The sequence below is a fragment of the Poeciliopsis prolifica genome, unplaced genomic scaffold (assembly GCF_027474105.1).
Source record: "Poeciliopsis prolifica strain line A6 unplaced genomic scaffold, Auburn_PproV2 SCAFFOLD007, whole genome shotgun sequence".
In the NCBI taxonomy this organism is placed as follows: domain Eukaryota; kingdom Metazoa; phylum Chordata; class Actinopteri; order Cyprinodontiformes; family Poeciliidae; genus Poeciliopsis; species Poeciliopsis prolifica.
Window position 1 is genome coordinate 17,342,388 of NW_026562382.1, and position 27,982 is coordinate 17,370,369.

A 27,982-nucleotide genomic window follows, 5' to 3' on the forward strand; every position below is an offset into this window, starting at 1 on the left:
AGTAACAATACAGTTTTATCTTTCTAATTTGGCCATAAAATTAAAAACAAATGCTGCATTTTTTTAAACATTATTTTTATTAATTGAAATATTGGAGCACTTATTGTAAGCAGTCCAGAATACAGAGGAAAGCCATCAGAAAACCAACTTGCTTGCAATTTGCAACACATTTTAAAGGTCCTGTAGCATGGAGCTATAGGACTCCATCTTTCCCCCTGAGGGGAAGATGGAGTCAAATACAGATGCATCATGGGGAGAAAAAGCTAATGGACTGCAGACTTGAGACAAAGATGGAGGTTAACCTCCACACAGCACAGCAACCTTCAGAGTACAACCAGAGCAACAAGTGAATAATTTAAGACTGAATCATATCATATTCCTGTTCGAATGGTACAGTCTCAGTCCAGGCCTGAAACCAATTGAGAATCTGTGGGTTTATTCCAATCTGATGGAGCTTGAGCCTTTAACAGGATGGTCTCCCCCCCCCCCCATTTCACTCTGAAAATCTTTTGGATTCAAACATTATAACTTACAGATGTAATTGCAGTGGAAGATGACTCTACAAAGCATTGCCTCAAGGGGCTGAAAACAAATGCATTCCAAATTTTCTAGATTTTTATGAGAGCAATATTTAAAGTCAGTGTATCATTTTCTACACCTGATTGTTATAAAAAAATGTCAGTGAAATACATTGAAGTTTGTGGTTGTAACATAACAAAGTATATTACAAAGTATGAATACTTTTCTAAGGTATGGCAAATGTATGATTTGACAAGGACCACCTTTTTAGTTTTGTATAAAATCAGGTATTACATTGGAAGAGGTAGCCACATGGTCACTGATGGAGTTGCAGTAAAATAAAAAAAACTTCCTGTAAAGGCGACTTGTCCTGTGTGTCATAGTTTCCTTTTGTTTTTCTATAGATCTGCTGGAGAAGTCACGAGTGGTGAAACAGCCTAGAGGAGAGAGGAACTTCCACATCTTTTATCAGCTCCTGTCTGGAGCTTCAGACGACACGCTGAGTAAGTTTTCTGAAAGGTTGTCGAAGCCAAATAAAAGCCATGAAAGTATTGACGTGAATGTTATGACTAGAAATTAAAATGAAATGGCACTATGGGGGTAAAAAACCCAAACTACAATCTGTATTACGCCAATGTAGCATACTACAGACCAAATGTTTTATTAAAGAAGTTGCAGATTCAAACTATACATGACTCACAAGAATTAATGAAGCAAACCTCAGGACAGCAGCTGCTGGAAGACACAGACTGACAATTGTTTTGTCCTTTGCCTCACATTGATGTAATGTTGGCTGGTGAACATAATTGCATATTTTGTTGTAACAATTGTCCAGTTGCTTCTGTGAAAATCTTGTGTTTAAAAACATCCTCCAACAAGTTTGCAGCTGCAGGAACACATGGCTTACACATTAACAAGCTGATCTTCCTGCCTAACAAACACTGCGCTGAACAAAGCCAGGCAATGAAACCTGTTCCCTCTGTTTGCCTTTCTCTGCTCTGAAGGCATTGTTTTATGTCCTGAACAATATAATGGTCATCGACCCCTAGAGTACTTGCATCAGAGGGGCTGGGTTTCGCTGTAGTTAATGCAGTCACTAATGAAACCAGACACGTGCGCCCACAAGAGGAATAGATTTCTTTGTTCCTACATGGGGTGGGCTTTTATGTTTGCAATTCAAGCCCAGAGAACAGTGGTCACAGCAATAACTCATTTGTGGAAGCATTGTGCAAAAGTTCTTTTGAATGACTATTGTGTGTTTTTTTGTTGTGGTTTTTGCCATAGCAATGCCTCTTGGCTATGAATGTCCAGGTGTGCATTGTGAATTCAATGGAATTGAGGTTTTGATTGTTAATTAAACATTCTGAAAGCAAATGCAGATTAAAGATCAACCGCATTGTTTGTCACAGAAAAGCTCAAGCTGGAGCGAGACGTCAGCAAGTACAACTACCTGAGCCTGGACTCTGCCACGGTCAGTGGGCTGGATGATGCAGCCAACTTCAGGACAGTCAGAGTAAGTTGCACAAACACAAATCTCCACATGTCAGATTAGAATGAAAAGGTATTTAAAATATATATATATATATTAAATCTATGCTACATGAATTCACTGTACACTGAAAGATTTTAGGGGTTCATTTCTGTTCATTGAGGCTTATGAAAGCCTCAAATTGAATTTACTTGGAAAAGATTGTAACACTAAAAAGAACATTTGTTACAATTGTAGACATTAACTGGTTTGAGTACGTATTCACTCAGTATTTGCTTGGTGCTCCTTTTGCATTAGTTAATGCATCAGTGAGGTGTGGCATGGACACGATTAATCTATTGCGTTTCTGAGATAAGAATCGTAGGAAGCTTGAATAGTGACTTTCAGTTCAGCTGCATTGTAGACTTTAGTTTTCCAGCTTTCTCCTTAAATTAGCCCACATATTCTCTTGGTCAGGTGAGTGCAATTCAGTGCAGTACCATAGTTATTACAGATATTGATACTTTTGGCACCACTCTCATGATGGTTTTTACATATTGATGTAAAAACCATTTGCATTACTGTTTGAAAAGTTAAATGTATTGGAGTACACACAGAAAATGATGCAAATTCATGCTACTGTTTGCAGTTTCCGACTTGTAAAAATGCTTGAATAATAGTTTGTTGGGCCATATTGTATTGTCTTATTGAATGTTAAAGCCATACGTTTTTTTGTTTTTGTTTGTTTTTTGTAGACATTCTGTAACTCAATGAATTGTTGAAATTCTTTAATTCTTCAGCACAATTTAAAATGACTACATGTTTTGTGATAGAAAGTGACCTCTGCTTTAAAAATAGACAGCTTGAGTTAAAACAAATGCTAGCACACTCTAATCACAAGCAACTCCATGCTCTGCTCACTTTGAGTATTGACTTGCCTTTTATCTGCATCATGCTGCGTTAAATATGATTCATGCACAAAGTGCAGAGATTGGTCAGCTCTTATCTCCTGGACAGGACAAACAAAATCTATTAAACTCACTTTCATTGGCAAAATGTTCACCTCTATCTCACTCCCATTTATTGCTATAACAGTTCCACTTGATTTCTACCTTGAATTTTTACTACAGCAGAAAAAGTACTTATGATTTTACATTTAACATGAAACAGTACAGTATACCTGTACTGTTTTTTTTGTGGGGGGGCGGGGGGTTTCTGTGATGTTTCCTCATCGACGGAAGGAGACATGGGGTTATTGTCTACCTACTGCAGTGCAGTACAAGGTCCTGTTCCAGCAGGCTTCTTTTAAATCACTGCACAAGACTCGTCAGTCTGAATTGTAACGGTCAGCTGTCCTCCTTTCCCCACTTTTCACATCCTGCTTCCCATTAACTTAAAGCATTCCCGGCGCAGCTGCACCTCACCAGCCGGAAACACAGAGGGACATTCCCTCCAAACAATCGGCCCCGGCACTTTATATCCTCCTTTTGAGTTAGAGCAGACTTGGAAAATCATTTGTAAAGCACTTAGTGTAATATGTGATGGTGTTTAGATTTCTGACTTGCTGGATATTTTGTTTTTAAATTGACTTTCAAACTGCAGGTTTTTTGTCAGTTGTTGGATTAATCAGTTTGGACATTATGTAAATGTAATGCATTATGTTTAGTGTTATGATCACACCTCAAAAACAGGCTGCAGTTTTGTTTTTGGCCCTTCAGTAGTGACTTCATAAGCTTCATCACAAGGTTCCAATTTGGTACCTTACCTGTACTGCTGGACCAATCAGGCATCTGAGACGAGACGAGCTTCAGTTTTCTTTGAGGTGTGATCTTCCTTTTCTAATTTTGGCAACTTCCAGTTATCTAATTCAGGGGCTGAAATGTCCCTCAATCAATTAAGTTTATTTATATGAAACATTTCAGCAACAAGGCAGTTCAAAGTGCTTTACATTATAAAAATGCTAAGTTATCAACAATTGAAACATTACATTTTGCCAAGTGCTGCCATTAAGCATCAATGTTGGTTAATGTTTCATTTATTATGGTTCAAAAGCAAGTCTGAGCAGGTGGGTTTTAGTCTAGATTTAAAGGACTGACCATAAAACTGGGGGAGAGGGAGTGTTTCATTCCGATGCATTTAATGAACAGGAAAAAGGTCATTGATTGATTGATTGATTTTGTCTTTTGGTTAGTTTAACCAAAATTGACTATTTTGCATTACTAGTTTAAAGCCATTTCCAATTAACTATGCAGGACCAGTCATTTCCTGAATAGGAAAATACCACAATATAAATGACACTGAATAAAATGCTAAAATGACATTGAATATCAGCCTGTTAGATTTTGATATTCAGTAATATGCATTTAAACTTTGCAGTTTTTATGCGTTTACTGGACAGTGTTGTGCCTTTGTTTCACTCATCGTAGCGAAAGTATCGACTGTTAAATTTGCCAGCTATCTAACAGCATTGCTACCTAAAGTCACCAGTTTAGACAACATCCTTCTTTTAAAATGACATTGCAGTCAGAGTGGCTGGTAACAAAATGTGGAGAAAAAAAAAATAATCCAAACTTCTGAATTTATTTTGCAGGGCGAAGTAAAAGTGTAGGACCTTTAAGCCACTTTTATTGGAACACGTAGAAGAGACACAATATAGAGATGGACCAGATCATTGCCTATCCCTGACTTAACCTTAATTTTCTTTTTTCTTCATCCACAGAATGCCATGCAGATTGTTGGATTTATGGAAGATGAAATGCAGTCGGTGCTGGAGCTTGTAGCTGCTGTTCTAAAGCTTGGCAACATTGAATTCAAGCCAGAATCGCGTTGCAATGGGATGGATGAGAGTCGCATCAAAGACAAAAATGGTAGGTTTGATCCCGTCCTTCATTTGTTTATTGATATTTTAAAAAGGAGAAACAAATCAAGTTGATTGTTTCTACAATGTTGTATAGCAATGAGATATAGAATTACCTGTATTTGCTTGTAGACTAGCTGAAAAATGTCCTCAATTTCTATGTTGTTAACAATATTCCTAGTTTTTGACCTCGAGATGACTTTTTGTAAAAGTACTGTCCCTTTATTGGTTTCTTTAGTGTCCCGTGATTCTGCTAACCAAATATGTTTTATGATTTCTGTCAGAAGACCTGCATGTTATCATTCAAACATTTGTTTTCATAAGGCAAATATTTAATTTACATATTATCCATATGGCGTCATAATACGTTGCTGCTGCGCATTAGCAGTTTGTCAAGTCCAAACTAGACCTTTGTTTCTGTCACTATTATTCATATTAAGTATAATTACCCTTCTGATTTGTTGTACCATCTTTCTCTCCTACTATTATTTTATATTTCAGGAAGTCAGAAATCCTTTCTATAGGATATAAAGAATATAAAGCTTCTCATTGTTGAGGTAATAAACTTGAAAAATGTATTTGTTTTCTTCGTAGATTTGAAGGAGATGTGTGAGCTGTTAGGAATCGAGCAGTCTGTACTGGAGAGGGCCTTCAGCTACCGAACAGTTGAGGCCAAGATGGAAAAAGTTTCCACCACTCTGAATGTTGCTCAGGTCTGAGTTTCTCTTAACTTAATTTTAAACCAGTTAAAAGCAATTATTTCTTTTTTTTTTTTTTTTTGGCGTTCTCTCATTCCCTCACAGTATGCAGAAAAATAAAGGGTCATTTCTTCCCCTTGACTTGCTTTCCCTTTGCCTGCCAACGCCAATCCATGTCAATGCCACATAAAAACTTTTACATAATAAATAAGCACTGTTCCTTCTGGAAATGAAAATCTAGGTCATGTTTCAGAGGTTAGGCTTTTGTCACATTACATGGGGACTGCTGGCATAGACGTTTCAATTCAAGATGTGGAACAGATAAATAATTAACCAATAAGTCTGGAATATTAACATTTCTAAAAAATAAAAAATTGCATTCCTAGAAATTCGTTTCATTTTTTTTGTGTGTAGGTTTGTATTAAAAAGCATAAAATTTGGTCAGGTGGTATTGAGCAAATTTTAATTTTCACTTATTTTCTTTTTGATATGACTTTATAAACTAAGCATTCTGTATTTTATGCTTCCTATATGTTTTTGTTTTGCATCTTGAAAAAAGACTATTTACTATATCTGGCACTTAAGGGGATAAATGTTGAAAAAAATCTTAAGTCTGTATGGTAAGGACTGATTGTGTCTTTTGAAAAAGAGTAATATAAACATGGGCATATAATATGCATAAAAATTGATGTTTAAAAAAACAAGAACAAGAAAACTGGAAATTATTTAAACAATATTCGATGTTACAACTTTTAAAAATTTTTCACAGGCCTACTATGCCAGGGATGCTCTGGCCAAAAATCTCTACAGCCGTCTGTTTAGCTGGCTGGTGACCAGAATTAACGAAAGTATAAAAGTAAGTAAAATATCTCTTAGAAGAAGTTAAAGTTCCTTTGCTATGCTGACGTTGTGGTGTCCTTTCAGGCACAAGCTAAAACTCGCCACAAGGTCATGGGTGTACTGGACATCTATGGCTTTGAAATATTTGAGGTAAGACGTGTGCAGATCAAACTAGCTGATTATTTCTTAAGCCCAGAATGACAGAATCAGACCACCTAAAAACAGAAAAGAATTTTCACCTCAAGCTGTTTGCCTGCTTTGCTACCTGTGTTGAGCTTATCTGCAACAACTGAGTGCAGATAAAAATGCACTTGGATTAGTTCAGCTTTGTTGCTCCCTTGGGTGAAATAATTTTTGTGGTAAATACACTGTTCAGTGCACTTGGAGGGGAAATTCTCATCACTTAAGTACATGTTACAGATGCACTTTTAAATGCATCACATGGCAAAGTGGTTACACCTGTTCTGCATGTCAGTGCATGTAAAACACGAGACTTTTTTTGTGCGTTTTTGCTAAATGCATTTTAGTTGCCTGCTCTTCATAAGTCATTTTGTTTTAATATCACTGCCTGTTCATTTCACTGACTCTCAAGTCCTTCCCCTCTTCTTAATGTTGTTTTGTCTGGGTCATCAGGAAGGAGTAAGTAACATCCACACCAGCCTGCTTGCTGTGCCAGAGTGCATGCTGTGATCCTTTAGACATAATTTAGCATCTTGTTGAATTCCTCCTGGTGTGCAGTAGCCTATAGTGTACCACACAGCTGAAACGATGCAAAAGAAACCTTTGCATCATTTAAAAAAAAACCCAAATACATAGCCATTTTAATGCCTAAACTTTAGTGCAACCAGCACTCATTAAGCATAAACTGTAAAATGTGTTGTTTTTTTTTTGTTTGTTTGCTAGTTTGTTAGCTTTAATTTGTCTCTCAAAAACTACATTAAAGGTTCCCTCTGGTATCTGTCATTTGTGCGCTTCAATGTCTGGTTTAGAGTACGATGTGCTAACATGTAGATTAATGCTTAATTTGTCTAATATCTAATATTTAGCAGCTGTTCAAAATAAATTAAAAGTGTCATAAAATCTAGACTTGCATTTAGAAACATTTGAACAGCTAGTTTTCTGTTAAAGAAAAGCTGTTTGGCACTTGTATAAGGGAGCCAAGATTTAACATTAGAGGCCAGTTAGCTATTCTTAGCTGTATGCTAAATTATGCATATGCTACCAAAATAACAAATCTTTTGTCACAAATTCAGTTGTTGTAGCAGACGTATTTAGTATTTTTTTTCAAATGTATTGAATACAGGCTAAGCTGAAAGAAAAGGTTTGTGTTTATTCTATTGTAATTCAACAAAAATAGAGATGTGCTTTATGAACTGTCTTTCTTATAGCAATACAAAACTGATGCTCTGATTGTTCAGAAAGGATAAAACTCACTCTGCCCAAATCAAATGAGTAAATATTTTTGCAATAATGAAGTTAAATGCCTTCTTCTTGAAATGAGGCTATTTAGTCCAAAATTACTTTCTCAAGACACTTATCACAGCATTTTATAAAACCTCAAAGCTGTCACTGGACTTTTCTGAACAGGTTTCTTCTACATATTTCAGCCTGAGATCTGCTGCCACTCCAGGAGACAATGTTTTCCTGTGTGTTTTTTTTTTTTCCAGGGGTGACAATGACCTTTGGGTTATTGAAGAGAATGTAATGAATCTTAAAAATTCAAAACTAACTACATGTCGCAATGTATCCCATTTCCTCTTCACTAATAAAACGTGTCCTTCACCTTGAGTTCTGTCTAAAACTAACAGCATTTTTATGTTTAGAAAATATTAACCAGTGTTCAATGATGTATCTTACAAGAAGCATGACTCATTTCAGTTGTCATAATGGACCAGAGTTCTGTGGGTAATGGGGAACAGCTGTTCACTAATTACTGACAAGTCAATGTTTAAAAAAAGTCTTCAAAGTCTTACAGGAATTTCCGATAAGGATTTATAATCATTGTTGAGATATTGTAGATATTACATTATTGATTAAATAGTTGCTTCGTCATAGGTTTTATGGTGATAAGATTGCAGTTCCACATCCCGAAACCTCTGAATTATGTGCTGAGGTTTAAAGTCTGCAGTAAGACATGTTCCACTTCACTGATCCAAACAAATTAGATTTGTAGTAGATGACACATTTTAATATTGCGATCTAAATTGTCAGCTTTAATTTTTCTGACCAGTGAGGTTTCCAAATTCCCCACACTTACTGAATATTTTTTTCAGGAGCTAGGAAAAGATACTGAGTTTGACACAACCAAAGAATGCTGCGTATGTAATATCTTGCAAGGAAATAAAATGAGTAAAGCAGGGCAAATCATCCTATTTTATGGTTTCTGTTGTGCAATGCTCTGAACAGAGAGCTTAAAGAAGCTTTAGACAGTTCAAACTGCATTATAGAACATTCAAGCACTTCAGATTTTGTTCAACCTACCTTTAGGTTCTAATGTTAAAGTAACTTGAGGTTAAGTTTCTCATCCCTCATGTTCTCCTTCCTGCAGGACAACAGCTTTGAGCAGTTCATCATCAATTACTGCAACGAAAAGCTGCAGCAGATTTTTATCGAGCTGACTCTGCGTGAGGAGCAGGAGGAGTATGTTAGAGAGGTAAGCTGTGAATTCTGCTCGTTGAGAAGTTTTGTGTCAAGCTGTTGGATGCAAGATTTAAAAACTCCAGGGAAATTTACCTTTCAACACCTGCCTTTATCAGTTTTGTTCCTTTCACCTGCAGCTGTACATCTGCATCTCTTAACATGTCGCCACTCGGTTTGTTGTGTTGACAGTCCATTATGGTGGCCCCCTCAGGCATTGCTTTTACCTGGTCATTTCACTCAACTATTTAACCCCTTCTACTGCCCCACTTAAACTTGCATTCTTTCCCTTAAAGTGAACACATTTCTGCTGTTCTATCTTTTGTTTTCTGTCCCCATCTCTGACCCACCAACATTTTTATTCTGCGCACTCACAGGGACGGAAATGATCCCTCACTCTGTTGAGAGTAAACACTCCCCGATGTGGACCTTTAGGCTCTGTTTGTTTTCAGAGCTCTGAGTTTGAGTGCAGCAGCGGTGACCCTACAGCCCCCTTCCCTACTTGCGCCACCACCAATGATATTCCACCACTGGCTTGTGTCCAGTGTATTGCATGGGAAAATACCACAGCACTGGGTAAAGAGGGAAGAACTACCAATCATAAATCTAGACATGCCTTCTTTGCTTCCACCTTTTTAAAAATGTCAATCATTCACGTTGGTACAGTTCACTGATCCATAAATAAGTGTTAAGTTGAAAGCAGAAAAATGTTTCATAGGTCAGCTGCCTTTTTTGAAAGAGAAAATTTGTAATGTGTGCTTTTGTCTTTTTTTTTTTTCTTTTTTTTTTTTTTCCCTGAGTTTTTGACCTCTGTGTGGAAATAAGAGTTGTAGAGAAGACATTTAAGTTCCAAGGGCTGTTATAAATGAGACAGAAGATTTAAAAACTTTCACTCTTTTTATTTTTTTTCCATAAATACACTTAAGTTAATTAGGTATTTTGTTTTTATTTAATTTCATCAGGCCTTACAAATGCATACTGCTGCAGGCATATTGTGACCTGGCTATAAAGAACATTAATGTTCAATTGAAAAGTTTTGGATGAGGTTGTGGGAGATATAGAAGCATAAATACAAGGTCTGTTTTTTTTTTTTTTTTTTTTTTGCAATGGTTTAAAGACTAGAACATTTTGTCTTTTTCTGTCATCCCTCACACACACTCAGTTGTCATTCAGTCTAAACTGCCTTGTGGTCTCGTAATTTGCAGTTGCACATCAGTTCTTTGTAATTTTGATGAATGAGGGTTGAAACAAACTATAAAATGTTCAAATGTCACATTATTAAGCGCATTCACAAAGGTCTCATAGATACTGGTTCTGACTGTTTAGAACCAGATTAAAAAGCATTATGATATTTTATATCAGCATTTGTTACAAGCACTATAGTACTGGATCAGATGTGAAAAGCATTGATGTAGGCAGCAACTTTGATGATTGCAGTGCTCATAAGGTCCAAATAAATGACAGCCTTTTCTCTTTTAAACACAAGTACCAAAGTCATAATCAGCTGAATATCTGTTTTATCAAGCTGATGACACAGAGGAACGAAAGACCTAAATTTGACTTGTGTATTTTGTTACAGGGCATTGAATGGACAAACATTGAGTATTTCAACAATGCCATTATCTGTGGCCTTATTGAAAATGTAAGTAAACTTCTTATATGTTGATGATGCAAATCTGGTACTAAAGGAAACAGCACTGAATGATTACAATCATAATAACTCCAACAGAGCCCTGTTGCAGAGCTTGAGGTTGTGGTTTCCAGTTCAGAGACCTGAATAAAATTCTGTAACAAACTCTGAGCTATGCTTGCATCTCTTCTTTTTGTGTCAGAACCAGAATGGCATACTGGCCATGTTGGACGAGGAGTGTCTGAGACCCGGGACGGTTACTGATGAGACCTTCTTGGACAAGCTGAACACAATCTGCGCTGACCACCAGCACTTTGAAAGCCGTCTGAGCAAGAATTCAAAATTCCTTAACGACCACAGCCTGCCACACAACTGCTTCCGTATCCAGCACTACGCCGGCAAGGTACTGATGACCCTTCCCCTCTTTTGGTCCAGTACACAAAGGAAGAATTTTTTTTTTTGTAAAATGAAAGTTTAAAGATGTGTAACTCAGTCTTGCCAAAATAATAAAAAGTAAACCTTTCTGTTTTCTTTTTTCTTTTAAATTAAGGTGTTGTATCGCGTTGAAGGTTTTGTTGACAAGAACAACGACTTGCTTTACCGGGACTTGTCTCAGGCCATGTACAAGGCCAATCACAGCCTCATTAAACAGCTCTTCCCTGAGGGAAATCCTGTAAAAGTCAACCTCAAACGACCACCAACTGCTGGATTCCAGTTCAAAGCATCTGTTGGCACACTAATGGGCAACCTGCAAACAAAGAACCCAAACTATATTCGGTGCATTCAATCTTCTCAATGACTTAGGTGTATTCTGAAGAAATAAAGTGACTTGTGAGAGGTTAAAGCTGAATATAAATGTCTAATTTACAGATGCATCAAGCCTAATGACAAAAAAGCATCCCACGTCTTCAACGAATCCCTGGTCTGCCATCAGGCGCGCTACCTCGGCCTGATGGAGAATATCCGCGTAAGGAGAGCGGGATACGCCTTCCGTCAGGCCTACGAGCCTTGCCTCGAGCGTTACAAGATGCTCTGCAAAAACACCTGGCCGCATTGGAAGGGGCCTGCCAGGTAACCTGGTGCAGATCATGAGGACAGAAATGTGAAATGTTTTCAAAGCAAACCGCGTCAGATGTGTTCTTGCAACTGGGAAATATTCTCAGGTGTCTGAATGTGGGATGGCTTCCAGTGGGAATGTGTTGGCCAACACTGAGGTGTTTAGCTCCTCCCAGGTGGGAGGATTGCTGGGAAAAGAGTCAGATAAGATTCAAAAGATGAAATGATTAGATGAAGAAACTTTTAGTTTAAAGACAAATTTTTGTTTAAAAATATTACCTATACACTAATGCCAATTGATTGTTTGCGTTACTGAAATAAAATAATTAAAATTTTAATGTTGGAATGCATAAAAATTAACCTGGTATGACAGAAAGTAGCTCTTGTCACGTCACATACCAGATGTTCATTGTTCGGTATTCCCCCTCTGAGCCGCAACATGTCGAGACATTTCATCTTTATCTGTCTCCTCCATTCTACATCAGAGTTCCCCATTTCATTCACTGCGCTAGCTAAATCACTGATTCCTATCTGCAGTGCCGTACACTCGAATCTTGTTTTTAAGTCATCTTCAGGCACTTACTAAGGATTTAGTCATCATCTACAGGAGGGGATGAGAGGACAGGGTGGGTGTATGTCTTGCCATTTTTGGATGAATGTAGTCCAGTCAGATTTTTAAGTTTATATTTATTTACAACTTAATGGCCTTTATTTTTTAGAAAAGCAGTGGAGGCTATCATACTGTTTTTTTAATCTCCTGCTGCTGAAACTGGAATTTTGCGAAACATAAACATCTTAATTTAAAATCTAAAAGTCTAAATGTTTAGACACTGCTTTTTACCAAGCCTTTGCTTTGACAAATTGTATATTTAAATATGTTTTAATTAAGTCTGAAAACAGCTTTATTAACATGTGACATTTGTGATGTGCAGTGAAATAGACTTTTATGAAGTTTAATTGTTCTAACAAACTTCAAAGGCATTTTGCATGGCACTCGTAGATCAGTACAGTTCTATTTTAAAGTATTAACTTTTTAATAGAAATACTTTTGGCTGAAATTCAGTAAACTTTGTTTTCAATATGCATTTAAATTGGGATGATTACGTTGTGCGTTTACATTGTAAAATGATTTTTTGAGGTTGGCACAATGTGGGTTCCCCCTTTTGAAAAGGTACTGAAGTTAAGACGCCTTGAAGTAGAAACAGAGCTCACAAGGTTGAGTTATGTGTTAATTACTAATTTGGAATGTTAAGTTAATGTAAAGGTCTCAAAGCCAATGTGGGGTCCACAAATTTACAGAAATCCTGACGGTAAACAAAAAGACAGAACATATTGCAGATAAAACACAATGTTAAATCTCCAAATTGAGAAGTGACCTCAGTGATGCATTGTCCTGATTTTGGTTAGAGACGCCTGAAGAAACAGCAGACATGTCTGGAAAGTACAGTTTCTGCTGACATGATTTTCTTCAGCGTTAGTGCTTCCTGAGGCATCTAATAAATGCTGAGTCTTCCAACAAAAACCACCTCTATGCAGAAGATATGCAGTTGGTATAATGGCACCTATAATCTGCACTGATCAGATTTTTTGAGGTTCTAACCTACCAGAGACTATTGAGGAAAGGTTCTAAGAATTCTTGTTGGTTGGCTTGGCTGCCTCCTGTGCGCTTCTGGTGATGTATTTTTATTTATTTATTTATTTTTCGTTTTCTCTAGACAAGGAGTGGAGGTGCTGATGACTGACCTGCAGGTTCCAGCTGAAGAGTTCTCTTATGGCCGCTCAAAGATCTTTATCAGAAACCCAAGAACGGTACCAAACATGCTTTTGCCTTACTGGTAGATTTGGATTCTTCTAGTGTTTTAAAGTCTTGATGTTGAATCCAGTATTCTCAACCTGTTTTCTCACAGTAACATGTTTGGGGAAAACAGGGTGGGCTGCACTCAGAGCCCCCCACTTTAGCAATTAGCATGTAACCACTACTCTGAAAACACATGTTTTCACTTAACGATCTAACATGGGAAATAAGATGCTCTGTGTTTCCAGGCCTCAATTGTTTAGGTCTGCGTCATGTGAATGGGTTTTCTCCACCTCCAGCAGAAAGGCCAGAGCTTGAAATAACATAATCTCTAATTGCTTGCTAAATTTGGTCTGATAAACTTATCCTCTAACATCTGGAGCTTTAAAGTCAAATATAAAATGAAGCATATTTTGAACTCGGTTTCTGGATTTTACTGGTGTCGGACATGCTGAGCAATTTTAGAAGAAATTCACATGATGCAACAAAATGGGCGCTTTCAGAGTTGGAGGGTAAACATGAAGATTTTTTTGTAGGATAGTGTCGCATTGAAATTTTAATGCAACGGAGAGATGTACATCTTTACATTTTTAGCATAGATTCAGGTGAGGTAAATAATTATTGCATTTAGAACTTACAAAATCTCTGGTCTTTCAAATAGTGGTATCACTGCTGTCACTACTTTTCAAGCAAGGTACTGAGATAGGCGTGAAGTGTTGCATTAGTGGCTTCTATCACAGTCTCGTTGCATTTTGAATCATCTTTCTGAAAGACATGATGACCTATTTTTAGTCAAAAATGTCCAGAAATTCACCGGCCCTCTACCAAGCTTACAGTAATAGAGATGTTTTTCCACATATTCATTCTCCTTCCACTCAACACTTGGAAGGTTCTGTTTCCCAAAGGCTGTTATGGGTTTATCGGACTGAAGCACATAGTTCCAAGCAACACTTTACATGTTGTCACTTGTTGCATTTTTGTCTTTTTCTTTTTCTATAAACCCTTCCTTACAATCCTGATTGATAGTTGTACACTCCATGGTCGGTTCCATAAGAGAAACAGTAAATGTGAATATTTAAACGAGAAAAATAGGTGTTGCAATTCATTCATACTATTTATTATACAATTTCACTGATACTTGTAACTGGTGTAGTTGAGTAGCCCATTTGGTTAAATGTAAATTTAATTCGAGGCTTTGACTGTTTTTCTTTTGTTTTGTTTTGTTTTTTTAAGGCTTTATTGGCCTTTATTTATTACAGAAAATTGGGTAATGAGAAAGACATATGGCAAAGGTTGCCAGGCCGGGAATCGAATCTGCGTCAGCTGCGTCGAGGACTAAGGCCTCCATATGTGGATTTGTGCTAAACCCTTGCGCCACCACAGCACACCTGGCTTTCATGTTTAAAGTGACAGCTATAGTACCAAAACCTTTTAAAGTACTTATTTCGTTTTTTGTCAGTGCCTTTAATACAACTAAATATTTGAATATTTTAAATTGATATCACAAAAATTGTAAAAAAAAATAAATAAATAAAATAAAATAAAAACCTTTAAAACAATGCAATTTAAACATTACCCAGAGTTTTGGTTCCACTAAATGCACCCAACATCACATAACATTTAAGTTCAGGTAGTTTTTTAATCTGAACAAATTGGATTAATTTGAATCCCTCAACAGAAAATTCATTTTGACTCTCCATTTAAGAAGAAACAAACTTTCTTTGGGTGCAACATTCTGCTTTTGATGACAGACCTCCTGGTGTGTGAAATTCAGCATGTTTTGTTGCCTTCTCTCCATGTAGCTCTTTTTTCTGGAGGAGAAGAGGAAGCAGTGCCTGGAGGACCTTGCGACTCTCATTCAGAAGATCTACAGGGGCTGGAAATGTCGCAGTCACTTTCTGCTGCTGAAAAAGAGCCAGATCGTGGTGGCATCATGGTACCGCCGATACGCGGTGAGACTGGTTTCCAAACTGCTGCCATTGCCACCGATACCTGAAAGCTTTGCTATTCAAATTGTTGCCATTTCCATTCAACAGCAACAAAAGAAGTACCAGAAGATCAAACATGCTACCACCGTGGTGCAGTCCTACACCAGAGGGTGGCAGGTACGATCTTCCTGTGAATTTTTTTGTATCTGGGGGTTATGAATAAATCATAAGGAAACATAAAATGTATTTCTTCCAGGCTCGGAAGCTCCTGAGAGAATTGAAGTATCAGAAGAAATGTGAAGAAGCTGTGACCACCATTGCAGCCTTCTGGCATGGCACACAGGTATGGTAAAGGCTCTTAAGAACAGAGGAATAGAAAAGCGCATTCTTATGGTTTTTTTTTATATTTGCCCAAAAGAATTTTGCTCAGCACTTGAGGGTCTTTTTTTTTTTTTTACATTTTCATTTCTCAATATTGACACCAGTCTTTCTAAGATTCTATTCTGTGAGCTTTCTTGGATTATGTTACTTAAGTTTTTCCTCTGCAATGCTATTTCTTTTTATGATTGCACATCTACTTTTTCCCCTATGCTCCTTTCAACGTTCCCTTCTCGATTTATCCTTCTGCACATCTTCAACCTTTCCTACATAACGCCCACCGCATCCCACCAGGCTCGGATGGAGCTAAGGCGTCTAAAACAAGAAGTGCGGAATAAACACGCTGTGACAGTAATTTGGGCATACTGGCAGGGAACCCAGGTATTTCCACCTAGCTGTAGTCCTGCTGTCCCAACTGTCTTGTCACTGTTTACAATGTCTCATCCCATTCTGACTATAAAAGCGCATAGTGGCATAGAACTACTGTTAAATGAATGTAAAGTCGATGAGCTTTGCCTTTTATGTTGTTTTACAGGTGTCTTAGTTAAATTCATAACAGAAAACTAAACTTTAGATCTTTAGTTATTGCTTTCATGTTTTAATTATGACTTTATTCTAATAAGCAATTCCACTATATTACTCAAATGCTGTTCTACTTTTTAAAGCTCAAAGAAAGAATGCATTTTTTTTCCAGATAATCTATCGAAACATTTGTTTGAGGGATTTTTGGCACAGTGTCACTTCATCACCTCACAAATCTGTGTGAGAATGTTGTCTTTTCTCAGCTACAGCCGTCGGTCTACTTAGTTCCCAGACACTCCCAATCATGTCTGATTAAGACACTCAGGAGTGTTGCGTCTTTGTTACATTTTTCTTTTCATGAAATGCTCAAATTCTTTAGAAGGTAAAAAATCTGAATTGAAGGCCAAGTCTGTGGCGAGACCACTGTGGTTCTGTGTGATATTAATTTACCTGCTTATTCCCTTTTCTTAATATAGTGAAAGTTTCTAATATTGTGGAAAAATAAAAAATTATCGGAGGCACTAAGTTCTAATATAAATAAACATTCAAGTCTGAAAATGAATGCATATTTATTTATTTAGTGAAAATGGAGGGCAGAAACGGAACATATCCCATCAGACATTATTGTATTGGACAGTATCATTTGGGATCTACTTGCTGGTGGTTAAAGATGCATCAAGAAACTCAGTGATCACTGGAATTGCCAGATTATTGGCAAGATATATCCAAATCAGGAATACGTTGGTTGAAGCATAAAAATTCAAGAACACAGTGCTCTTGCAACACCAGATTGTGTTAACGTTCTTTAGTGTTGATGCTATTACTCAGGACATGTCATCGTCACTTCAGCCAATGGATGCACAGAAATAGCTGAAGCCAATTGAAAGGAAGCTTTATTTTCTGCAACATGTCAAGATGCATCTGTAGTTTATTCTTGCAGCTAGAGTGTGAAATGTTTTTCTGTTTTAGTCTTTTGGAGTTTCAACCTCCTGTTTATCTTGGAACATTCTGGATTTGAAAATGTTGGAAGCCTTTTGAGAATCTGAGTCAAAGGAAAGATGTACTTTAAGAATATGGGTATGCTACCTTCACTAACTGAATATGTACGATGTCAAGACAATTACTTATTGTTTTGAAATGGTTCATATAATCAGATAGCAACTTATGTGTCGAACTCTGAGAGAAACTGGGTGAAATCTATATTGGCAAGTTGATCCCAATATAAAAACTTGAGATTGATCGCTGATTTCTGAATAAAGCATTTCTAGTCATAACATTTTTTAAAATAACTTTCAAGCCATTTGACCGACAGGGGTTATCGCATTTACTTTAGCACTTATTCCCTCAAACTAATTATTCATGGGTACTTTTTTAAAAGTTGCTAATAAACACCAAAGACTCGTTCTGCACCTCTTGTAATGCATTAACAAAATGAGGTAATTTCACCTGTTTTGTAATGTCTGTTAAAAACTAAATAAGAACTGGGATTACAATCTTAACATACTGAAGGTTAACATTGAAGAGCTTCCACATTTTATCCCTTTAGTTGATGTTTATCCACACACATTTACCTTATGTCCATTTCTTTTTTTAAAGATTTTCTTTTGGCTGTAGTTATTTGATAGTTAATTGACAGAAAAGTGGGTAATGAGAAAAGGGGAAGACATGCAGCGCACCCCGCCTTCTGTCCATTTCTGACTAAGCTTGGGTTAGTCAGAAACATTGAGTAGAAACGCTTCTGTCTCATTATATACATTAAGTGTAAGAAAATGCATGATTTATTTTTATTTTCTCTGTTCTTACTGCTACAAATATTTAAGCTTAGGTGTCTCACATTTTGATAGATGCAAAGAATTGAATAAAAGATCCACTAAATTGATTTCCAAGTCCTTATTGCAGGAAGTTTTCTCTGTTCTTCTCAGAAACGGAGAGAAAAACAAATCAAAATTGTCTGTTAAATTGCATTTTATGACCCACTGTAAACTATCACTGACCTTAGCTTTTGAAGTTGCTTCCAATAAGTCTCGATCTCTTGTCAAGAATGGAGATTGAATGGTACAGACCAAAGCTGAGGACCATCTGATCACCTTCTACATTTATATTAAATGTGGCACAATAGAAGAATTTTAAAATATTTAAGTTCATATTGCCTAAATATTGTAAACTTTAGGTAACGTTAAAGGTTGTAAAGGTTGTAAACCAGATATAAGCTCTGCTTTGCAATGTGAACTTTGTTCAAGTACATGGGTAAATTACTGGAAAGAGTTTTATTAATCTGTTATTCCACCTCAGCCCTTTCCATTGATTTATTTTTTTTATTTCACTTTAACTCAATCAACTATAATTGCCACACAGTAAGGTTTCCCTCTTGAATGACTCATGTTGTCAGTGTTTCTTCATTGTTACCTGTCACACCCACTCTCCTCGGACAGTTGCGGTTTTGCCTGTCACTGAATAAAGCAATAACGCTCATCTGCAACTGCCACCGCTTTTCATTAGGCCCGGAGAGAGCTACGTCAGCTGAAGGAGGAGGCGAGGAATAAACATGCCGTGTCGGTCATTTGGGCCGGCTGGCAGGGCACCAAGGTATTTGGGAATGTTGACATGCCGTGACTTTTTGACTTATCGCCTCCATCAACCCACTCCCACTTCTTTATTTAAAAAAAAAAGAGTCCTGAAGTCATTCTAAGCATTTCTCAGTGATGTAAAGCATTTTGTTGCGCGTTTTATGGCTCAGTAGGTGCTGAGGTTGTAAGTGAATCTTCCAAATATGACAAAGTCCTTGATGGTAGTCTGTTTAAAAAATACATCCAATACATCCTGAATACATAGATTTTGTTTTGTTTTGTTGCATCATCTTCATAGGTCCATCCTTGGCATCTGCATGCTTCTTGCTCACTCTGCATGACTTTCTGTTACTGTGTTGCTACTGCATGTGTAGTTTGTATCGAAACCGTTCTCAGAACCTTTGGGATGGATTGCATCCCAACCGAATTGACTCTCCTGCATCATCACCCTGCAGTGACTAAAAACGCTTCTTCCACCTCACAGATGCCCTTCTAGATAACCACCCAAAGTCTTTATTATTCATGTGTAGATGCTGGAGCATTATAGCAATAACGCTGCAGCCAGAGCTTGTGTGCAGTGTGTGTGCACGTCTTCAAAGCAGTCGACTCCAAGCAGAACGGTTTTGACCCCTTCATCCTCTCATCTTCCACTGCTCTTTCTTCCCCCGCCCACACCCAAACAGGCTCGCAGGGAGCTCAGGAGGCTGAAGGAGGAAGCCAGGCGCAAGCATGCCGTCGCTGTGATTTGGGCCTACTGGCAGGGACTGAAGGTACCCACCAGCCCCCAGGGTAGCAACCATCACCCTGTGTGCCATCTGCTCCCCATCACTGTCCCCCATCACCCTTTTTATCACTTTTTGTCCTCAGAAAGGCAGCCTCTGCTCTCTGTTGTAAATATCTTCTGTTTTCCTTTACGGAGTTTGGAAAGCGAATACGCCACCTTCCGTTGTCATTGCCAACCCTGTTAAAGTTTAAAACTGCAGAAGCATTATGTCACCATCCTACAATAATTGCCCAAGTAATTTTTTCCCAAGTGATTTTGGCAAAAATAAATTACTTCTGGCAAAAAATAGTTTGGGAAAGTAACAATAATCTCATACTAAAGAAAATTGAGAAATCCAACTGTTTGAGTGAAGTTTTAATTTTTGTTGCTTATAAACCTTTTTATGATCCCATTTTGCTAATAGGATAGGACTTTTTTTCTGAGTATAACATTAAGCAAGGTTAGAGCATGGAGATTTTTAACCAATCTTTAGTCTTTCTCGGTTAGGGGTGTGCAACTTCAGCCTCCAATAACTGGTGTATTGTATGCTTTAGCTGTATCCCTGTTTCACAGCTAAATTAATGGACATGTTGCCACCTCATTAAGTTGTCAGATTCTGCTTAGGCCTTATAATAAGCCGCTGTCATCTAAACAAATGCAGGACACTGGCGCTTTATGACAGGAGCTGGACATCCTTGCGGTAGATCACATTGAATCTTCTGTAATCATTGACATGAGCTGATGAGATGACTAAGTCATCTAAGATGAAGGTTCTTGCTAGAAGACTGAAATACAGTCTCCATTTTCAGCTGACTAGCAGACTGTTGGATTTATACATAATGTACCCAATTATTCTAAAAATTTCTTATAATGTGCTCCAAAAGGTTTTCCAGGACTTATGGAAAAAAATGGACACTCATCATCACAGATCATCCACTATAAATAACTATCAATAAGATGCTTTATTCTTTCTTTCCCATGTTTTTTTTTTTTTTTTCTGAAAACTCAATCTTTTTCTCATCTGACCAAAGCATAAGCAAAACTTATCAAATGTGACATGTTTACTTTTGTTATGAAAGACCAACTATTTTTTCTTGGCATCCCTAATTCCTCTTTGGTATTTAGGTGGTTTCTAATGAAAATGGAAACATGACATCAGAGGGCTTCATTTTGCTGCAGTTCTCAGTGAGCTTTTGAGATCCGTTTTACTTTTTTTGCTTCAGTTACCATTCTGATTAATGTGGGTGGTGGCAAGATAAACTTGTTTTCCAGCTTTGTGGTCAGTGGCTAGAAGGCCTGAGTGCCATGTCAAAACTGCATGACACAGCAGGGGTCAGCACCTTCTTTAAATCATTAGTTTTTGCCTTCTGTAGAGCTGAAAAAAATTCATCTCGAGCCACAAAAGACCCCCATCTTGGAAATGGGAGTCATGAATCATTTCAGAAAGTTGTAGAAACTGATCAGACACATTTTCTAAAATAGTTTTTAAGCAGTTGCAGGTATTTGAGCCACCACTACATGTTGAATTAAAGGTTGGATTTTTCCATATTTCCCGGTGTGAGATTATGTAATGGTTTAACTTCCAAGGTCGTGCAGATGCATGAAATTGTAACTGAATTATCAGTTTGGTTTGAAACGACGGTTTAGTTATGAGCCCTCTTATCAACTTTAGGTGTTGTCCTTTAACAGAATGCAAGTCATTTACAACACCTGATGTAAAAGTTTAACTATTAGTTTCGAGGTACAGAGACGGAAAATTGTTCAGCCTTTTTATTTTTTTTAAAAGCAACAATGTGCAAAAGTCTACCCATTTCATCTAACTTTTCCCTGTCTTCCATTACTGACCCTTAAAGCAGCATTGTTTGTGGCTCCAACACTGTTTGTTCTGCTTCTTTTTCATGGAAGGGGTGTGTCCTTTTGGTTTTTGTCTGTGATGTTTACTTTTTGAGTGAAACAATCCATGTTTACCATGTTCATGTTTTAAATGTTTAGTTTTTTTTTGTTTTTAATTGAGCACCAGGAGCCTGGATATGCACCTGTTATAATTCACTTTGTCCCATTAAGGAAAGCATGAAGTTTGTCATAACAATGATAGCCTTTTCACTCATTTGAAGAAATTATTGTACTTGGGATTATTTCCAACAGACTGGGTTTTGTCTTTTTGTTGTTTGTAACTAACAAAATGTCTCTCTTTTTTTGTGTGCAGTTTTTGTTGTGCTGCTCCTCTTTCAGTGTGTTGCTTTCCTGTCCCACCGTATGATGAGTCAACAGAGTAAGCTTGGAATTGATTCACAATTTTTTTATGATTGTGCTCTCAAAGGTCCGCAGAGAATACAGAAAATTCTTCAGGGCAAACGCAGGCAAGAAGATCTATAACTTCACCATCCAGAGGATTGTAAGTCAGGTTAAAGACTTGCGATGTTTTTGTGAATGGGTTCATGTTAACTTAATGTTGACACTGAACACTTCTCTGGTCTTTTTGGATTACTAGATGCAAAAATACTTCCTCGGATTGAAGAGCAAACTGCCCTCCATGTCCCCGATAGACAAGACCTGGCCTGCCAGGCCGTACTTGTTCCTGGATGGAGTCCATGCTGAGCTTCGGAGGATTTTCCATCTCTGGAGGGTTTGTCTGTCACATTCAGTCAGGCTTACACTGTCAGAGTGAATGCTGTCTACTGTAAAACTGCCAGACAAGTGTGTAGCAGAATAAAGTCAGCATTTCTGAATTTTTCAGCTATGTTCTATAAGATGTAGTCAGCAGATCAAGGCACAATGACGATGCACTGCTCACAAAAACTAGTTTTTCCTGGCAGTAATTCTTTATTTTGACTTGTGATGCAAACAGTGCAAGAAATACAGAAGCCAATTCACAGAGGAGAAAAAGGCGGTGTATGAGGAGAAGCTGGAGGCAAGCGAGCTCTTTAAAGATAAAAAGGCTCTCTACCCAAGCAGGTATCTTGCATTCACTATTCTCCAAAGCGATCCCCATGGTGTCAATCTTAATTTTATGCCAGATTGCGCCTTCATACATCTTATATTTCACATTATACAAACGTCTTTGACTCCATCTTTTTTTCTCAGCGTGAGGCAGCCTTTCAAAGGAGACTACCTGGAGATCAGCAAGAATCCAAAATATCAGAAACTCAGCAGCGCCGTAGACGAAAAGATTCTGCTGGCCGACGTGGTCAACAAGATAAACAGGGCCAACGGAAAGGTAGGAAAAAAGTGCTTTTGGAAAAGTATTTTTATATTATCCACACTACACCTGACATCATAATACTTATTATATGTGACCGATCAACATAAAGTAATTTACAAATAAATATTTGACTTGTGGGGTGCATTTATATTCAGCATTAGATCATCAGTACCAGAACCACATTTTGCTGCAGTTCCAGGTCTTCAGGACATTTCTACTAATTTTGAACGTCAACCAACTCTTGTTTGCCAATTTTCTTTTCTCGAAAAATAGTTTAGTTTCAGTCTGGAAAGTCTGAGCAAGATTTTTTTTTTCAGCTCACACCACAGATTTTCAAATGGCTTTACAGCTGAACCCTGACAAGAACATGAACATTTTTATTTTATTTTTTTTTAACATCACGTTGTATCTCTGACACAATGTTTAAGATCAAGTCTGCAAGAACAGATTCTGTCGTAGAGCTGCAAGAACAAAAATACATTTTGTTCTTTTGAAGTGTTTGGGAAATCTAGTCCTGTTGGACAGAAATGTGAAGCGAGTGGGCCTACTGACCTGATAAACTGTGCAGTGGGACAGACCTATGAAGACTTCCTCGGGGTTCAGCTTGTTTGCCTGAAGGAACTTTTGTCTTCACATCGAATGAATGAGGAAATTTCTGTTTCCTGGTAGAGTACATAAGTCACTTTTGTTGCGTTCACAGTGAGGTGCGGTCTAAGTCGACATTTTGATCTCTGCAGAACACAGCACCTACTTTTTAGTGTATGTCCCCTCTGCTGTAGCAGTCTGCATTTCATGATTTCCAAAATATTTCTTTTTGAACATCTTGCATAAAAACCTAATGAAATACAAGTCGGGATGTGATTGTAGTAAGAGTTCAAAATGAATACATTTGTAAACCATTTCACCCAGTGTCTTCATAAAAAGGTTTCTGCTTCCATTTAAAAATTAGCATCTTAAAATCTGACATCTTGTATTTTATGTTGGACTGAATGCAGAATGACACTAGTGCTTCTTTGCTTGCAGGGCTCACCTCGACTCTTTGTGTTAACTAAGAAGAACGTTGTTCTGGCTGATCAGAAAACTGGGCAGCTGAAAGCCAATGTCCCTCTTACAGATGTTGCAAGTGTTTCAACGAGCTCGCAAACTGATGGCTTCTTTGCTCTCAAACTCAAAGAGGTGAGGAGAACGTTGTTTTTTGATATGTAGTGATATAGATGATCAACTTTTTCAGGGTGTTTGTGTGGCCACAAAACCTTTTTCCAAAAGATGAAGGAAAATTGTTTAAAAATTCAGTGTTGCTCCCAACAGGGCTCAGCTTCTGCTGTCAAAGGTGACTTCTTGCTCAGCAGTGATCACCTGATTGAAATAGTAACCAAGCTGCACCGCATCAGCTCCATGGCTGCAGACAGAGAAAAGCTCAACATTGACATCTCAGACGAGTATGCAGAATCTTTGGCTTGTATTGTGGCCAACAGGCTGACTCTTCCTTCATGGTGATAAAAGTTGTTGCTCTTCTTTTCTGGTGTTTCAGGTTTCTGGTGCAGTTCAAACAGGACAAAGTGTGTGTAAAATTCATCCACGGTAGTCCCAAGAACGGCAACAGTGTATCATGCAAACGCAAAAACAACCGCCTGCTGGAGGTGTCCGTACCCGCATCATCATAAAGAGTGCAGGACCTGACCGCCAACTCAGACCTTCTGGACTTGACAATCACCACCCCTGTGCCAACCCTGAGCCCAAACACGTGCTGTTATTTGGCTTCTTGTTGTGTTCTTCATCAGATTTTTTCATGGCACCTCTATAGCTGAAATAATGGGCCACAATTTGTTTTGGCAGAGAAAGCTCAAACTAAAGGGTTGCATGCCACAGAAATTTTGGTGTTAAGAGCTGATGCCAGAGCACAACCGACTTTTTGTATACCCGTGGCAATGTCCCTGCCTCCATGGTAAATTAGTTTTCAGAGAAAATGTCAAAAGAACTTAAAGAAAATCTCCAGCCTCCAAAGGTTCAAACTCGTCTGCTTTTAAGCTGCTCTGACGCTGGCAAGAAAGATGGCTTAAAAATTTGAGATGAGTGATGACACAGGATTTGGGCATAAGTCTGTCGCATTTAGTTCTTTGACAAACCTGAATGCTGCACTTTCTTTCCCCTTTTTAACAGAGGGTCTGACCTGAAAACTACACTGATTGTATGTTTTCTTATTTTCTTGGATTACAGCACAGTGGGTAGTTGGGTAAAAGTAAGATATAATTTGCTAAATAATTGTAAAACACTTTGTATTCATTCTTACGTGCCATTAAACAGGTGTAAACACAGTACCATGCGAGTGATGATCCTATTTATATTGATGCCAAAAATGAAATTAAATAATTTCTTTTTGATTGCACTACACATGGTCACTTGCATTTTCTCTTTCTAGTACAGCTGATTAATCATTATTCCATCTACTCAGTAATTGTAAACTGCATTTGTGTTGAAGGTTGCTTGGAGTTGAGTCATTAGATCAGTTTGGACCCAACATTTGTCCCAAAACTACTTTTTCCAACTCAAATTCTGACCATTGAAACCAGTGCTAATGTTGTGTGCAATATTGTCTTTCTGGAAGTTGACTTTCCTGTGCCATAAGCTGTACATAGGCTTTATAGGCTGTAGCCATAACATGGACACAGTTTAGGTTCCTTATTTTCATATGTATTACTGGTGTGGATGTTTTAGCTTCTACAACTTTAGTGTTTGAACTATTTTGCCCTTCACTTTACATTACAAGGGAACAGACCAAATTTTAATTTGAGAGGTTATGTTAAGAGGTTATATGCAGTTAACATTGTACCTATTGTAAATTCTTTGCATCTTTATTTAATAAAAGCCCAGAGTAGTTGGAAATGGAGGCCTAGTCAACTGGTTATCCTTGGAGGAACACAGACCAAAGCATACTTCTACAAACTATAATCATATTGTGGGCTATGCTAATGCCAACTTAGTTAAACCATAGTAACGTTTCATTGCCTTATTTACCCAAAAAGGAGAAAGTGATCCTCGCTTTCTGAGGAAGTGAGGATCTCACTGCAACAGCAATGAGATTCCTGTGTGAATGCATACTGAGAATCCAGCATGAAACGCTTCTGGTCTTGGTATGAACCGGAGTGTAAAAAGAAATGAATAGCTTTTACCTAAACCACTAATTTAGCTCTGCGCACGACTTTAATCTTATAACTGACAAATACTGATCAGAACCTCTTTGTGCCATTCTTGGTCTGTGTCACATGTGAGTTAAATGGTGGCATGCCACCTCCAACCTAGGTTTCCTGTGTGAATATACCAGCATGCTTCACAAAAACCGCTACGACCGCTTTTAGCTTTGACCACTGAGACAAGCTGTTGACTTCAGCCTCTAGGAGAGAGAAAATTTGATCCTGAATGCTGAAGCAAAGTCTGAAAAGGGCCAAGACAGAAATAGACTTGTGTCATCTTGGACTACAATCTTCAAAGAAAAAAAGTGCTAGCCCCTCTTCCATGAACGTTAAAACTGTTGAACTGGCTTATCCAAAGCATGATGATTCTGTCACCAGTAATCTTCCTTTTTCCTGGCAGATAATTATGTAGTTAACGAGCAGAAAATTAAGGCAGTTTATGCGTAAGAAACTGCCTTTACTTTTCTATTACTCAACAGCAAGTGTTCAGGTTCTATTCCAGGGACCCATTTGGCTTAAGATCACTGATGCCGTCATACCTCATATCTCCATGTCTTGTGGAAACAATAAGCAGCTTTACTGGCCACTGCAGATGTAAAATTGTGTTTGTGTAATTTTTTGGGAGACGAAGGGCTAAGGAAAAAAAGTCAAGCAATTCGTATTTAAAATAACTGCATTAGACCAGGTTGGATAACTGTTCAGAAAGTGTTGATGAAAACTTTGTTTCCGTTTATTTGACTTTTATACAAATTACTAGTTTACTTGCATAAAGTGGATGCAGGTAAACAAAATTGGGGATTGGGGTTGCAATCGGACTTCACTTTTCTGCATTTCAGCTGAAATGCAGAAATGTTTCTATTTGGGACTCTTGAAAAATATTCTTGGCATGTAAGCACAGTCACTTAAGGTGTGGGGAAATCAGATGACACGCATGAGGGATAAACTGATCGTTCTAATGGATTTACTTGGAGCCTTGGTTTGGTGTGGTTTCACTTGCCCTCTTCTTCCCCTTGATTTGTATTTGAACAGTGGTTAGAGCTGCGAAATGATGTCTGCATTCTTGTGTGCCTGATGTCAAACTGTATTCAGAGATGGAACAAGAAAAATATTTTAGTAGAACTCATTGTAACATTTGCAAGTATTCTTTTTAAATTAAATAAAAATCAATGTTAATTGTTCTTTGGTGCTGTTGTTTTTTTTTTTCCATTTAATTATTTGAAGCATAAACCCATAAATATTGTCCACACAGATCATCATTCTTAGCATTTCAATTTATAAGACGTTTTGCTTTTTTTGTACCTCACATCCCAGCACTAAATAACAGACTTTGATGGCTGTTTATCTGCATCATCGGGGGACGTGGTTTGGAGGCTTTTGGGACTGTATGGCCAACCCTAGCAGTCAAGCAACTGGCCAGATGTTTTCCATCACATCTGGGGGGGGGAGCTGTCCTGGGGTTAAATTCCACAGCTTTGGGAGAGCTGCCGGCATCAGGTCTCAGGAGACCAGCCCTCTGATTGAACAGAGTGGTAAAAATAGCGAACCATTTTGGGCTGCCCAGTACCCGGTTCCCACCACTCCACAGGCTGGGAAAGGAAGGCGGAGTCCTAGCACTCTCTGTGGATATTATTCAACCCTCTGTGGGACTACAAAGGGACCAGACAATGCACTCGCTGATCATGTGGAGTGTTTGTTGTTTGCACACTGCAGTGCAGATCTGCATCACACCGTTTTGATCACATCAGTTTGCAGAGCAGATCATGAATAGATCTTAGAAATGAACACTCCACTCCAAATGTTGGGAGCTGTGCAAGTGACACCTTTTAAACATGTAACGCTCTTTGTCTTTCAAAATGTCAACATAAAATGAAAGATTTCTACGATCTAAAAATTAACCAGCTAAGGATGAACACTTCCTTCCCCAGACTCGC

The 27,982-nt window shown here is 37.9% G+C and overlaps 1 protein-coding gene across 6 annotated transcripts in view; it reads left to right on the plus strand.

The window, feature by feature from the left end:
• Positions 1–27,229, plus strand: part of myo1b (myosin IB) — a 77,449-nt gene extending 50,220 nt beyond the window's left edge. For 2 of the 6 annotated variants that reach the window (XM_055031389.1, XM_055031390.1), the window contains 25 exons: positions 924–1,022; positions 1,929–2,032; positions 4,707–4,854; positions 5,439–5,557; positions 6,312–6,398; positions 6,467–6,532; positions 8,931–9,035; positions 10,599–10,661; positions 10,852–11,052; positions 11,200–11,426; positions 11,520–11,720; positions 13,421–13,514; positions 15,303–15,452; positions 15,537–15,605; positions 15,685–15,771; positions 16,101–16,187; positions 18,828–18,914; positions 19,579–19,665; positions 21,979–22,053; positions 22,150–22,284; positions 22,507–22,613; positions 22,743–22,875; positions 23,884–24,036; positions 24,169–24,299; positions 24,392–27,229. In XM_055031389.1, the coding sequence (XP_054887364.1) occupies positions 924–1,022; positions 1,929–2,032; positions 4,707–4,854; positions 5,439–5,557; positions 6,312–6,398; positions 6,467–6,532; positions 8,931–9,035; positions 10,599–10,661; positions 10,852–11,052; positions 11,200–11,426; positions 11,520–11,720; positions 13,421–13,514; positions 15,303–15,452; positions 15,537–15,605; positions 15,685–15,771; positions 16,101–16,187; positions 18,828–18,914; positions 19,579–19,665; positions 21,979–22,053; positions 22,150–22,284; positions 22,507–22,613; positions 22,743–22,875; positions 23,884–24,036; positions 24,169–24,299; positions 24,392–24,524 (2,948 nt within the window). In that variant the 3' untranslated portion in view covers positions 24,525–27,229. The remainder of the gene's footprint in view (positions 1–923; positions 1,023–1,928; positions 2,033–4,706; positions 4,855–5,438; positions 5,558–6,311; positions 6,399–6,466; positions 6,533–8,930; positions 9,036–10,598; positions 10,662–10,851; positions 11,053–11,199; positions 11,427–11,519; positions 11,721–13,420; positions 13,515–15,302; positions 15,453–15,536; positions 15,606–15,684; positions 15,772–16,100; positions 16,188–18,827; positions 18,915–19,578; positions 19,666–21,978; positions 22,054–22,149; positions 22,285–22,506; positions 22,614–22,742; positions 22,876–23,883; positions 24,037–24,168; positions 24,300–24,391) is intronic. The other 4 variants (XM_055031392.1, XM_055031391.1, XM_055031393.1 and 1 more) reach the window with 4 other exon arrangements.
• Positions 27,230–27,982: the final 753 nt, after the last annotated feature.